The sequence below is a fragment of the Pleurodeles waltl genome, chromosome 7 (genome assembly GCF_031143425.1).
Source record: "Pleurodeles waltl isolate 20211129_DDA chromosome 7, aPleWal1.hap1.20221129, whole genome shotgun sequence".
In the NCBI taxonomy this organism is placed as follows: domain Eukaryota; kingdom Metazoa; phylum Chordata; class Amphibia; order Caudata; family Salamandridae; genus Pleurodeles; species Pleurodeles waltl.
In genome coordinates, this window is record NC_090446.1 from 181,660,851 (window position 1) to 181,676,546 (window position 15,696).

Sequence of the window (15,696 nt, forward strand, 5' to 3'; positions counted from 1 at the left end):
GGCAGGTGGTAGATGGTAGGCTGGCCAGGTACACATTGGTATCCCAAGCCCGGTAGTGAAGAACCTCCCACGTGGCTTCTCCCTCCCTGGGGATGGTGGGGTCAGCTCTTCCCACAGGTTTTTGCTGATTTCCTACCTGGTGCCCCTTCCCATTGTCAATACAGTGTAGAAGTGGCCACGCCATCCTTTATGAGGAAGTGGTGCTGGCCAATGTGTGTGGGCATGCCCACTGGTGTGCCAAATGTGCTGAGCATGTCACAGCAGACCTGTGTGCGCACTTGCCACTATGGCATGTTTAAATATGTGCTTGAGGGCATGTATGCACAGAGAGTGAAGAATACCTATGTATTTTTTCACTGCATAGAAGAGCTGCTCTGCCAATAGGTTAACATGGGGGAAGTGTTACAATTACTCCTAGCTGCATCAGTGGATTGCAGCAGAGCAGCCTCACATTGTTTATTATCATTGGATCTGTCTTGACAAACCACCTTCTATGGTCAAGGTGGTTTTGTCAATATTCACTGAGCAATGCCACTTCTAGAAAGTGGACATTTCTGTGCCTAAAACACTTTTCGTGCCTTTTAATTCAAATTGAGTCCACACAGGGGGATGGAGGAGCATTTCTGTGCATTCCCCATCAACAGCTATAAAACTTGGGCAAACAACTGGAACAAAGACCTCTGCCATTCGTGGGCCCGGCTGGATAGATCGGAGGATTTCTGACTCTTGGCCTCTCAGAGCCAGATCATGGCCTCACTAAAGATTAAGATCTGCATTGCACAGCCCCATGGCAGACGGGACTGAAATTTTGGGGAGACATCTGCAGTTCAAAGAGGTACCCTCTGAAACTCCCCCAACTTCAAAGACACACTACAGTAATACTACTGGTGCCACACTACAGCAAAGTGGAGATACACTTGCAGGAACGTGGTTCACATGACCAGAAGAATCTGTTGTGCAAAAGGAGTAATTACTGCCCTAGGAAGGGACTGCACACCCTTCCTGCATCGTGGCTGGCCTGGGCAAACAGCTTGCTGCTGTGTGGCACTCTGAAGTGTGCTCTCCCAGGGCTTGTTGGCTTGCCCACTGTTCATTTGAGGAAGTCTCAGGGACATTAAAGACCTCTCGCGAGGGACCTACAACTTTTTGCTGTGCCATCTGGAGGGCGGTGCCCTCTTAAGTGCCTACATCATCTGCTGGACATTACTTTGTAGCAGTGGTGCGGGCGTGGGACTAAGTATTGAGCCCGGAGACTGGATTTGCCTGGTGAGAAGCAGTACTGCTCTTGTTCAAGGAGTGTGGGCCTTCATCATGGGGCCAGACCACGCATAAGAGTCTTGTTGGTAGTGAGTGGATTCACTAGTTGCAGGACCCCCTCCCCTCCATTGCCTGCCTTTGTAAGTGGCTGCATTTCTGTCGTGCGACACCCAACTGCATGCACATTATGTATGGTGTCTGATTCACTGGTTGCGACATTCGGAGGTGGGGCCATATCCAGAGCAGTGTTGCATTCTACCTTGCGCAGCTCTACTGAACTTGGGTCTTTGTGTGTGTGTGACCTGAATTGTCTGGTCAGGCTCAAGGCATTGCGCACCAGATGTTGTGCCTCATTCCAGGGAGGTACAGCATTGGTAACTTTCCATGTGTGTTCGGATTTGTCTTGTGTGGCTCAAGTCATCACGCAACAGACGTTGTGCCTCATTCCAGGAAGGTACGGGATTGGAACTCTTTGTGTGAATCGGGCTTTGTCTGGTGCGGCTCAGGTCATCATGCACCAGACATTGTGCTGTATTCCAGGGAGGTATGGCATTGGCAACTTTCGGTGTGTGTTCGGATTTGTCTGGTGCAGCTCCATTCATCGCACACCAGACGTTCGGCCTCATTCGAGGGAGGTACAGGATTGGAACTCTTTGTGTGTCTCTGAAATTGTCTGGTGTGACTCAAGTCATTGCACACCAGATGTTGTGCCTTATTCCGGGGATGTGCATCATTGGTTACTATGCGTGTGCAAAAGGAAGTGCCTGGTGCGACCCAAGTCATCATGCACCAGACGTTGTGCCCCATTCCAGGAAGGTACAGAAATTGGCATCTCTTCATGGGTGATTGGAATTGTCTGGTGCGACGCAAATCATCACACACCACACGGTGTATATCCTTCCAGGGAGATGCATATTTGGTAACTCTTTGTGCGCAACTGGGACTGTCTAAGGTGACTCCAGTCATTGCGCCCCAGACTTTGTGCCCTCTACCAGGGAGGTGCCGGATTTGGTAACTATTTGTGTATTGGAGCGCCTGACTTGGCTAGGTGCCACTGTGAACAGCATGTGTCCCAAAGTGACCCTCTCTCTGTGCTTTGCAGACTGGCGCCTGCTCCGGAAGGCACAGTACAGGGTAGCAGGAACTGGTTGGAGGGTAGAGGAAGTTTTGGATCCAGGGGGTCTCTGCAAGTGCAGTTACCACTAGCCTGCCGGATATCTGTGCACCGCATTTGGTGCTGGGAGTGAGCGTGTGTGTTTGTTTTACTAGCCTGACTGATATCCATAGCACCGCATAGCAAGTGAGTGGGAGTGATTGCCTGCGATTGACTACACCGCCCGGCAGTATGCTGTACACGATGTTTCTTTGTCAGAGGACTATCACAGTTGACACTGGGTTTTACCTGTGTGGCCTAGGCTGCGGAGCAATTTAAAAGTGCTGTTGTTTTCTGTATATACACATTGCTGCTATCGTTGTGAACCAGGGTGCACCCTATTTTTGTTTGATGTTGAATTGGGTAATCGCCAGGGTGGGTCTCGTGCTGATAACGTTTTGGCACCGCATGAGGGTTCTGGGAGGGAAAGTATTGTTTTTCTCATGTGTACATACTGCTAATGTTGCTTTAACACAATTGGACCAAGAACTTCTAGTGATATTTCTTAATGTGATTTATACCCAGAGTTACATGATATTCATGTTGTGTTAACTAATGTATCTGTTCAATACAAACTTTATTTACATACTCCTCATGTGAAAACTCTTTTGTGGCACTCAGGGTATTTGTTGTGTGGTAGTTTTGTGCCAATGCTTTACACATTGCCTCTGCAATAAGCCTGACTGCTCTGTGCCAAGCTACCCAAAAGTGAGGTCAGGTTATACAGTGAGTGTAATCACCTACCCCTGACATGAGTGGTAGGTTCTGCCTGGCTAGGGCCTCGCCTTAGCCAGCCAGAACTTGCCGCCTCAAAAATCTGCCCATATGAGATTAGATAAGTCTAGCACATTAGTGGCAGCAAAGTAAGGCTCCATTTTCTGATGGGTTAAACTTTCTTGAAACATTATCACAAAATAGGAAACAATGATGCTAGTGTCAGCCTACACCTGCAATGTTAGTCGTTGGCAGGTTCAGTACTGCGGAATACGATGCCCCAGTCTTGGATATACCCTCTCAATTTTATATTGAGGTTAGAAATTACAAACATAAAGCCAAGGGGCGTGTGTTATTGCCTTTGTATGTGCGACAGAAGTTGGTATTTTGGAAGCTGCAACTGTTTTTCAGTGTGACCATGTTCACCATTTTGTGCCTCACAATGTGAGAACATGCTCTAGTTAGCAATATCAAGCCAGACAGAATCCTGAGGCAGAAGGGCAATGTAGGATCTAGAACAAGAAATAGCCCTTCCCTGTGCTTGGGTGCATAAAAGGTACTGGGACCATATTGATTCTTTGCAGACACTATTTACAGGGTTCTGGCACATGGGAGGATGCAGACCCAAAAGGCAAGCACCAAACTGTGATGGCCCTGTACACACACACTGAAGGAAGGTGCTTTGAGGGAGCCCTCCACTTTGTGTGGCTCCTGAGTATAGAGGCCAGGTTTTTGTGGGGCACTAATAATGTGGACAGAATATTGAGTGACAAAATATAGAAAGGTATGATATATTTTCTATACCTAACTCCACATATATGTACCTAGACAATATATATATACATGTATATTCAAGGAACATAGATGTGGAGTTAAGAATAGTAAATCTATAATTCTGTCTGTGGTTTTACCTTTCAATATTTTGGCCCTTGATATTTTGTCCACAGTATTAGCATGGCACAATATGCCTGTACTCGATATTCAAGAGTACATTTGTTCCACTTGAGCTCTTACTGATTGATTTCTGGGATCTTTGGTGATACATGCTTCGATTGGTCACTCAAGCAGGCACATTCAGACTCTGGCCGTGATGATGGCTTTGATGACAGATGGTTTGGCTGGCAAGGGAGAAGGGAGCACCTCTTGTTCTCACTCTAAGATGTCCACAATGAGATTTTTTTCTTCCCAGTGTTGGTCACACTAATGACTTTTCAACTCCATGATACAAAGGGATCCTACATTTAGTTTTTTGACAAAACCTCAGCCTCTGACCTTCATTCTACTAGTTCAAATCTCTGCCCTCGCATAACCATGTGCACCTCATATTCAAAATACTCCTTTTTTGCTATGTCTATTTGTGCTGCATTCTGTAGCACACATAGAGAGAGGAAAAAGACTCCCACGATTGTTTTTGTGCAGGAAGGTGCCCCTTCCTGCACAAAAACAATCCTGTATGCAACGCAGACACCCTTGCATCATGGTGCCTGCGTTGGCGGTAAGCTGCAGAATGGCGCCAGAGCAGTGGGTAAGGGCAGGAATGCGCCATATGCCATAAATATGGTGCATTCCTGCCCTTTCACTTTGATGCAGGGCAACATAGCAAGGTGACTTGGTGTGTTGCACTGCCCTATACCAAAATCTCATAAATATGCTCCGTATATTAAAAGAATGGACAATCATCCTTGCTGGGATGTTTTGTGTATTTGCTTAACTACTAAAGAAATACTATATGACCCTAAGTCACTTTGTGCATGGGGAACCAAATTGTATTATTTACGAGGTAGAAGAAGTCAAAGGACAAGGAGAAGCAAAGACATGTCCTTTGTTGGGAGGCCAAGTTTCCCAGTATTGTGACTCAAGGCAAATGGTAATGATGAATTGATAAACACAGGCTGACGTGAAATCTCACACCCCTTTGAATCGTAGGTAGTCTCTGTGGCATAACATTGATGTAACAAAAATTCTCTGGTCTGCCAAAAATATTAATCATCAGACAAGAAGCCGGTCTTAGAAATATGCAACCTGTGAAGTGGTTGCTGTGTACAAAATTCTTCCCTCCTTCCATGGTGGTGGAACAGGAGGTGCGTGGCGTGGTTCTATTCAGATGTTAGCTGGGACAGCCAACAAGCATCACCTTGGGGCACTTTTGATTCTTGTATCAGAAGCAAATGTCATTTCTGTCGCCAACCACATGGGCACATCAGAGTCAGTGGGTGTTAGCAATAGTTGAGTGTTTCTGAGACACACATCCAGAGGAGGGTGGGAATTTCAGATTTCCCAACCATCACTCTTGCATATAATGTTAAAATACATTACTGACAAGCAGGGTGCACAAGAGGGACTTTAGGGGCAGTGGAAAGGAAGAGGAATGCGGATTGGTAGGGGTACTAAGTGAGAGAAAATACAATATTTGTTAAAAAAATAACCAACATTTTTGTAGACTTTCAAAGCAGGAGAGGGTTGGAGCGTGTCTAAGCAAGAGTGTGTGTGTTTTTGTCAGTGTGTATGGAGAACGTCTTGTGAAATCCAGTGGACACTTCTCCATACCCAACTATGTTTCAGAAAACACACTTATTGGGGGGGGTGTAACACCCCAAACCCCCCCGAAGATTCACCCCTGCATGTCTGGGGTGTTTGAGAAGTACTGTGTTTGTGAGAGTTTGGGAAGGCCATGTCTGTTGATGTTTGTTGAATGCCATAATCAATGATTGTTTGTGTGATGCCATGTTCTTGGTGCTTGTAGAGTGCCGTGTCTGTGACTGTGGTTGTTTGTGGAGGGCCATGCCCGAGGGTGTCAGAGGAGTGACATAGAGCATGGGTGTGGTAGACTGCCAAGTCAGCGGGTGTTGGAGGCATGCCATGTCGGTAAGTACTTGAGGCATGTACTGTCCGTGGGTGTTTGTAGCAAGTCATATTTGTGGGTGTTTGAGGAGAGCCGTGTCTGTGGGTGTTTGAGTCGTGCTGTGTCCGTTGGTGTTTATATAGTGGCATGTCTGGGGTGTTTGAGAGGTGCCATGTCCCTAAGGTTTGAGGAGTGCCATATCTATGGGTGTTTATATAGTGCCATGTCCCTATGTGTTTGTTGAATACCATGTCTGTTGGTGTTGAGGAGTGCCATGTTCATGGATCTTTGTAGAATTCCATGTCCCGGGTGTTTGTGGAGGGCCATGTTCGTGGGTGGGTGAAGAGTGCCATGGCCATGTGTGTTTGCTGAGGGCAATGTCCGTGGGTGGGTGACAAGTGCCATGTCCATGTGTGTTTGTGAGGTACCACATCTGTCGGTGTTTGTGGAGTCCTATGTCAGTGGGTGTTTGCAACATGTCCTTGTTGCTTGTAGAGTGCCATATCGGTGCCAGTGGTTGTTTGTGGAGTGCCCTGTCTGTGGGTGTTTGTCGAGTGCAATGTCAGTTGGTATTTTAGGAGTGCCTTGTGGATGGGTTTTTGTAGAGTGCCATCTCCGTAGGTGTTTGTGAAGAGCCATGTTGATTGATGTTTGCAGAGTTCCATGTCTGTGGGTTTTGCTTTAAAATGTAATTGTCATGTTAGACAAAGACTGTGTGTTTTTGGCTGTAAAGGTAGTCCGAGCTGTTCTAGTTTTTGCTGTTTGTCAAGTCCCATAATATGTGTCATTTTACTTCTTCTAGTTACAAATTTGATTGTTATAGTTATCATTTCACAGGGTGTATGAGAGATATTTACATTACAGTCTTGCACGGTTGCATCATTGTGCTTGGGTGAAGCAGTTGTGGTGGAGTTTTGTGACTACTGTGTTGGCGAAATTGTCCATCCAATGAGCATATTGGCACAAATCTTAATAACACTTAAATGTTCTCTCTTTCACAGGAATTATGGCTGGGTCGAACAGGTCAGGTGATCTGAGAGATGCTCAGAAGTCCATCCCAACAGGGACCATCATGGCCATCGCTACAACATCTTTTGTCTGTATCCTTTTAAAGACCTCTTGCTCAACTGTGTTTTATTGTAAACCACAAGATCCTACCTTCTGCCGGGGGAGAGCCTTGTGACTTTGTCAAGCCTGGTCACAACTTTTGCATGACTCTTCTGCCAGAGAATGAGCCAAATTAACTATTCCCAAATTGCCTAAAGGGGTGCTACCACCCACCTACTTATATACAATGGAAAGAGGGGAATACCTAGGGGATATTTGAAACAGATACATGTATCATCAGCAGAACTGGCATATATTTCTTTTGTGGCAAATTACCCAAAGATTTTAAAGAAATAGGGGGTAGGGGTCTGCACTGCACAAGCTGTTAGTTCTTTCTCATATCGTAGATGTTATGGTTTGTCTGATGAATTCTTCTGTATTCTCAACTTTGAAGAAATTGAATCACCCTTGATATCTCTTTTGATGGTTTTTGTGAGATTAAGATCTTTTCTTTGTCCACTTAGTCTCTGAAACTGTTTCAGCTCTAAGGTGTTCTCCTTCACCGCTCTCCAGATATGACCACCGTTGTCCTTTTTGGTGCCTGCATCGAAGGCGTTGTGCTGCGTGATAAGTAAGTACCATTTCTGTGCTAAAATGCTTAAGGGAAAGTATGTTGAAATCACTGTTCGCATTAGAAGCTGTGTTTCCTGAATAGTTGTTGCTTTTATTCTCATTTTCTTTTGCAAGTGCCAATTCTTGTTTAGACTTTGAAGTTCATATTGTTGTCAACTCAATGCCCCAGAAGCGGTAAAGCAGTTAATGATAATGTCTCTTATGCACTCTGTGATTTTATGTTCATGTTTTACTTTTCATTGTTATATTACCAGCTTGATCTATTTTTAGTTCCAGTCTTGCATTTTTGCGTTGTCTGGGATTAATCTTCTTTTCATGAGCTCAGAACAGGCGGATTTTACAGTACTTTTCATTTCAAAGCAAAATTTTCTGCTTGTGCTTCATTTTTCCACAATCCAACTCAGTATTATTTTCATTTCTATAGAATGTAGAGCAGAAAGCAGATACGCCTTTCAGCATAACTAACCCAAAAAACGGTCTCTGCATTAAGCACCATTGAGCACCACCTACTGAAAGATTTTAAATTCACCAAAGTGATCGCACCATGGATATCAACCCAGCCAATATTCACATTATTCAATATACCACAGCCAACAATCACATAATTCAGCAAAACCCATCTAATGGTCTCACTATTTATTAGAACCCATCCAAACAGCTTAACTACAAAGCAGTTGCAAAATGGAGACCAACATGGACAATAATTACACTCTCAAAACAACGTGCACCTCATTCTGCAAACTACAGCCAATATTCACACCACTGAATACAACCCATCAATTGATTGAAAAAGTATATAAAACCCACCACGGATCACATCAATCAGTAAGCCCCACCTAGTCGTCACACTGTTCGGAAGCCTCATATTAATGAGCACCTCATTTGGCAGGCTTTTTCCCCAAGCCATGGGTCTTTGGGACAATGTAGCATTATCAGAGACTAGATTGCACGTGTTCCACACTAACTTGAACATTGAAGATTTGATCTGCAATTACAATTGCCTTCTCAAGCCTATCGTGCCTCCAGGGAGCTGTAGAGAAGGAGGTAAAGTCTAGCTCATAGGAGATGCCAGTTTCAATAAACAAACAACATTTTATTAGTACCTCAGTGATATAAACACCAGGTCATCTACAACCATTCCAAACTCAGGAAGGTTGTATCCCTAAGGGACATACTGCAATCTGTAACCTTAGCCAGGACGTCCCCAAGGGGGTCCCTGGTGCGGGAGTGATTATGCCTGCCACTCCCTAGAGAGTATTCCCTGGGCAACATCCACTGTGGGCTATTGTCCCTCTATCCCCACCAGCTGGAGGTCCATTCATTCACTGAGTATCTACCAACGCCATCTATGGAAAGGGTCGGTAGGTAAGTCGACCTTTTGCCTCCCCACCATTGAGATTCACCAGCCCCAATGTATCCACTGGAATGGGTCACAGATCATCTGGACTACTGGAGGTTTAGTTATTGACATGCCCACTCTCTGTATGTGCTGGTCCAAGACATGTGAATTAACTTTCAGAAGACCTATTGTGGGCATCATTGCTCTCTAGAGGTCCCAGTCCCCTTCAGCTTCTTTCCCTGTTGAAAGCTGTGGGACTCAGTTGAAGAAGAGTTGATTCCAGGGAGACCTATTTGTGGAGGTCTTCCTGCCTGTGGACATCTCCTCTGCCTTGTCCCTTATGGTTTACCCTAATAGCTACCCATAGGTCTGCTTCCATGAACAGCTGCAATGGTCTGCATCTCGGGTGACAGCAAAACACTGATGCAAATCATGTGATGGACAGGCACCTAAAATGTGCACTTCTAAAGAAGGTTAAGTACTCCCTCAAATATCACCATTTTCCAACTTTTTATCCAGTAGATTGTTTAGTTGCAACTTTTTCACATTTAATTGAAATGCCAAAAGGACTGAGAAAGGATCATTCCAAAAAACAATGACCTATGTTTTCAGATACTGATCATATTTATATATTTCTGTCTATCACCATCCTATAGGTCCATGATCATTCCTGTCCTTCTGGAAGGTAATCTGTAAGGTAAACCTTCTGCCTGCTCCTCATCCTCAGGACAAGGGTGTTACACCTCATGCACAAGCGTATGCAAAGCCAACATTGGCACCATATCCCAGCAAAGAGAGTACATGCCTATCAAATATTAAGAGAGGTGGAGGCAAGGAGGAGAAGGATTGAAGGACATGGGCACACAGAAGCAGAGATTACTTTGAGCGCCTCAGTATTGCACTTCTCTGCCTCAAGTGCATGCACCCTCTTCTTCTCTTTCTTCTCCATTTAGAGCTCATGCTGGCGAATGCCTTCTCTGACCGGGGCACAATGGCCTTCTCTACCTCAACCCCCATTAGTTTAATAAGTAGGATGATGGCCTCTGTGGCCAGGGCGTCCCAGGGCTGGGGATGTTGTTGGTGTTGTGGGGTCAAGAGAGATACCATGGACATGGGTTGCGTCAAGAGGTTACCCCACCTGAAGACATCCTAAAGCTTTTACAGTGCACATCAGTTATTTTTAGGTGTCTATGTTTAAATTGTTTCGTCAACTTTGAAACAGCCTGATCAATTTCTAATGTTTGGCTCATTTTTACTTTCGGAGTTTTTAAAAACTGGACTTATTGCATGGAAATAATATGTTGCACAAAGCTCAAAGTAAGATCCGCAAAACTAGATGCCAATGTTAGGATTTTTTTTCCTAATACTAGCTGTCTATCAACAATCTAATCTAATCCAATAATAACAAAGGTGAAAATGCAGGTGTTCCTCACTAGCCAAGAGTCTGGGTACTTAGTCTGTGACACAAAAGTGACACAAAAATTGCTTCCAACGCTCTGTAGTCTCCAAATGGCTGTGAAAACTGGGATGATCCTGAAAAAGATATTATTTATAGCTGTAAATGTATTATTTCAGCACAGGTAGATATTTCAGCATGATTACATAGTGTTGGCAAACATGCACCATACATATTTACTGACCAGTCACAAACACTATGCTCCTCCTAAAAAAAGGCTTATGATCCAACAGCCAAAAACAGGTCACTTTGGGGGTCATTCTGACTCCCGCCGGCCGCGGTAACCGCAGGGCCGGCAGGAGCCGCCAGAATACCGCTGCGCGGTCAGAAGACCGCCGCGGTTATTCTGAGTTTCCCGCTGGGCGGGCGGGCGACCGCCAGAAGGCCGCCCGCCCGCCCAGCGGGAAACCCCCTTCCACGAGGATGCCGGCTCCGAATGGAGCCGGCGGAGTGGAAAGGGTGCGACGGGTGCAGTTGCACCCGTCGCGATTTTCAGTATCTGCATGGCAGACACTGAAAATCTTGGTGGGGCCCTGTTACGGGGGCCCCACGACACCCCTTACCGCCATCCTGTTCCTGGCGGCCAAAACCGCCAGGAACAGGATGGCGGTAAGGGGGTCTTAATCCTCATGGCGGCGCAGCAAGCTGCGCCGCCGTGGAGGATTCCCCAGGGCAGCGGGGAACCGGCGGTACACCGCCGGTTTCCCGTTTCTGACCGCGGCTGTACCGCCGCGGTCAGAATGCCCAGGGATGCATCGCCAGCCTGTTGGCGGTGCATCCGCGGTCCCCGGCCCTGGTGGATTTTACTGCCAGGGTCGGAATGACCCCCTTTGTCTCTAGGCTAAGAAATCTTTACTAATGGCCATACTTCTGATAGTTAAGTCTGTAAAAACGCAGGGCCCCTTTTAAATCAAGGAGCAGTAACTCACCACAATGGAAACAAAGAATTTAGGGGGTCATTCTGACTCCCGCCGGCCGCGGTAACCGCAGGGCCGGCGGGAGCCGCCAGAATACCGCTGCGCGGTCAGAAGACCGCCGCGGTTATTCTGAGTTTCCCGCTGGGCGGGCGGGCGACCACCAGAAGGCCGCCCGCCCAGCGGGAAACCCCCTTCCACGAGGATGCCGGCTCCGAATGGAGCCGGCGGAGTGGAAAGGGTGCGACGGGTGCAGTTGCACCCGTCGCGATTTTCAGTGTCTGCATGGCAGACACTGAAAATCTTGGTGGGGCCCTGTTAAGGGGGCCACTGCAGTGCCCATGCCATTGGCATGGGCACTGCAGGGGCCCCCAGGGGCCCCACGACACCCCTTACCGCCATCCTGTTCCTGGCGGCCAAAACCGCCAGGAACAGGATGGCGGTAAGGGGGTCGGAATCCCCATGGCGGCGCAGCAAGCTGCGCCGCCGTGGAGGATTCCCCAGGGCAGCGGGAAACCGCCGGTACACCGCCGGTTTCCCGTTTCTGACCGCGGCTGTACCGCCGCGGTCAGAATGCCCAGGGATGCACCGCCAGCCTGTTGGCGGTGCATCCGCGGTCCCCGGCCCTGGCGGATTTTACCGCCAGGGTCGGAATGACCCCCTTAGTGTTCTCAAAACAACACATGGAATGTCTGCTGATCTTGAGCTTTAGGGCTAGCATTAGTTGTCCCATGAAAATTTGCCGCAACCCAGGATCCCACCGGCTCTGTGTCAATGAATCCACATTATGATTAGACCCCTTTAGTGATGAAAGAATCCAAATTTTGATTAGACCCCCTAAGTGATGAAAGGGGTATACAACAGTCTTACCTACAGGACCACATTAACTTTGAACCCACAAGCACCGAAGCACACCTTAGGACCACTGAGATCCAGAGAAGCCACACGCCACAAAATGGCATAAATGTTTGTGCAGTTTATTAGTGTGATTGCAAGGTAGAGTCATCAATCAGTTCATCTGTAAATGTAGATGTCGGCTGTTGATGCAGCCATTCTGTGGTCTTTGGTGAGGGGAAGAAAACCATTCTAGTCACTTTACCTACGTCTCTAGGCTCCTTTGGCTGATTAAGTGTTTCCACACTGGTAAGCCAGGAGTAGGGTAAACCAATAGAGCCTCATCAGGATTTAGAATTGCTCCTACATTCAGGAGAAAGGGTAACACGCATCTCATTGTTTTGATGTCACAAATACAGAATGTACACGTCTTTGTCACCTTTCTGCACAAAAACAAGCCGGCCTATGGTGCAAGGGTACCTGCATTGGTGCTAGGCAGCCTCAAGTGCTCCAGTGCAGGGTGAGGGCTGAGAAAAGTCATATCTTAATTGATATGACACTGTTCAGCTCGCTCTTGTTCACGCAATGCAGGGAAGAAACTTTCCTTGCTGTACTGCTCAGTTATTAGTGCTTCTGATTCTTCCACGTTGGTTACCTTTTTGAAGTATGTACAGCAGTCCCTCAGCCACCTCTGACTCAATGCCAGTAAAACAGAGATTTGTGTGCTAGCCTTTTTCAGGACCACTTTCCAGTTCAGCCAGTTATTTAAATATACCCACGGCCACTGGAATTATGCGGTTGTGCGGCTGCGGCGATTTTCACATAATTAGAGATTTGCCACATTTGCCATATAATCCATCATCTGCCGCATAATCTGCAGAGTTGAACAAAAAAATGTTTCTAGCTCAAACGGTTCAAAAGTTACCAACTATGCAGGGGTATGTGTTGTCGAGTGGGAGAAGGCCCTTCGCAAAGCTGGACTGGTCCCCTTTCTCTTGTTGCTTATTGATATATTTGGGTGTTAAATTGGTACTAATGAGGTGCAATCAAGGCCAGACAGTGTTATCATGTTTTAAAATGGCCAAATAATGAAGTAATACTATACCAAAATGTGCCTCATTATAATGCATAACTTGCCTTTCCTTGCCGCATAATTTACAGAACCATGCCACATAATTTGGCCTTCTTCAGCAGCATAATTTCAGTGGCCCTGAATATAACCCATTGTAATCTAAATTGACTAGAATATATCCAGAATCTTGTTGTTAGGTTTGTGTGTGGATTAAATTGGTCAGATCATCTGAAAGCCTAGTGAAGCTCTTTGGGGTGGCTTCCAGTAAAACAAGTGGTCCTATACAGAGTATTGATGACTGTGTGGAAGGCGATCCGGGGTGGTGGCCCCAGTATATATTAGAACACTTTCATTCCAAAGAGCCTCTGCCCCCAATTAATTATTCCAAATGGAAAATCACCCACCCCCCAAAAAAAACATTTGGAAGAAAAATGCTTTGTTTAGCATGGGCTGCACAGTGAAATACATTACCGCTCAAGCTCCAATAGCATCCATTACTTACAGAATTTAAATCAAGTTTGAAAGTCTATCTCTGGAAGCAGATGGGACTTTCCATTTCAATGTATCTGTGTATTATTTTGTTCTTTCTTTTGCATTTTTTGTACGTCTTTTATATGGTTTATGTACTCTACCACATTATGTGTGTTTCAATAACAGTGCCCGAAAGAATGTTTTATTGTCCTATAATAATATATAAAATGAATAAACAAACAAGAGTTATGCTTTTCAGCTCAATCTGACTTAGCCACTGAAGCCAAGTAACATTTACGCCAAATGACCAATAGCAACAATGTATCGCACTAGTCAAGCCAATACATGAATTAATTGTGGTGCTTTCAAAAGACAACTCATCCATCTGACTGATCATTCCATTTAACCTTTTCCATCCATTCAGCAATCGTTTTTGCCAAACAGTCAGCTTATTCGGTCCAACTCAGCCAATAATTCTGCTAAATAAAGCAACACACATTCTGTAACCATCCAATAGCGTGTCTTATCTCTTGCAACCCAAGGAATCCAAAGACGCCAAAAATTCTTATTTAATGTTGTCTTGATTAGATGCATCTGTAATGGCCCGGCATCTCCAAAGTCTTCTCTGTTCCACGACAGCCAATCCCGTGATCATACAGACCAGCTCACTGTGCACGAGACCTTTCACTTTGTATTGAATATAATGTAATGGAAATCATCACAACATTTATCAGTGCATGATATTTGTAGTCAATCCACTTCTATGCAGACAATATCGGATCCATTGATCACTCCTAATGGGTTCTTGTGGAGCCAATCCCGGTCGGGTACCACATTCCTTCAACAAAGGTTTTCCAGTGACCATTTAATTCCTTGAACTCAACAAAGTACACTGAATCTCTTTGGAACCCACCATTCCTCAAGGCAGCTTTTCCATCAGTGCACATCTTCCTATATTTTCTCCAGCCATCTCTTCCACCACCGGTTTCAAGAAACTCAAGCCTTCTATTGTCCTTTCCTCTCGCCTTCACCCGAATTACTCAAAACAACCCAACAGTACATGTGCTCTTTTAGTCAACTCTGCCTTCCCAGCGAGCAAGCAGACGAAGCGAAGAGACGAGGGCTCACGGGTGGCACAAATGTGGAGGCAGATGCACATTTGATCCCAATAATTTTAGACGGGAAAGAACAGATTTGACCTGAACATAGTAAAAATGGCAGAAATCTTTAAATAGGCTTTGGAAGCAGGTCTCAATCTGCCACAAATCCGCCTCTGGTTTCTGCCTCGCCATCTGCCGGGGAGAGCAATGATGGTGTCTGCCCGCTAATGGAGACGGCCCTATTTTTAAAATGTTTTCCCGGTGGAGACTCTTTTCGAATTGCCCTGGTTTGGGATTCTGTTGCTCAGCCGTGGGACTTGGCTGCGTTTCTCAGCTTGCATACTCCAAGATGTCATACATCTAGTTAGCAGTAGCTACGGCAACGGCGCCTGACCCGCTGTTACTACAAGCCTGCGCCATTCCGCGGCGATCAATCTCCGGAATTTCATTCTCATATATGCGCACTTCTAGCCAGCAAGTCTTCCCTGGCTCTCGCCCCCTTCATCCATCTTTACCCCCCTCCACGAGCTCTGCGCTTTCTTTTCATTTGTCTCGGCTTGGCGCGTGCTGATGCCTCGAGAGCGGTCTTCATGAGCCATGAGCGTAATGGATGCCGTGGGGCATGGATGAGGAGGAAAGACAAACGTCCAGAGGACAGAAGACACCTGGCGCCACATTGGGTGCTCTTTGCAACAACAACAAAAATAGCTAAATTATTTTCCTTCATATTTGCTGCACGTGGAAAATAGAAATGGGTCAATAGCTTTGCTAATAATGTAGTGTCATTTTTCACATTTATAAAATAGGGGACAACTCAATTAACAATATTAATCATTTTGTAGGCTGCAAATATGGTGTAACCTT

General features: G+C 45.9%; 1 protein-coding gene across 1 annotated transcript in view; it reads left to right on the top strand.

The window, feature by feature from the left end:
• The window catches only part of SLC12A5 (solute carrier family 12 member 5), a 687,435-nt gene that overhangs the window by 480,388 nt on the left and 191,351 nt on the right, over positions 1–15,696 (top strand). Inside the window, exons 10-11 of the mRNA XM_069243525.1 lie at positions 6,968–7,066; positions 7,587–7,644. Coding sequence (XP_069099626.1) covers positions 6,968–7,066; positions 7,587–7,644 — 157 coding nt within the window. The remainder of the gene's footprint in view (positions 1–6,967; positions 7,067–7,586; positions 7,645–15,696) is intronic.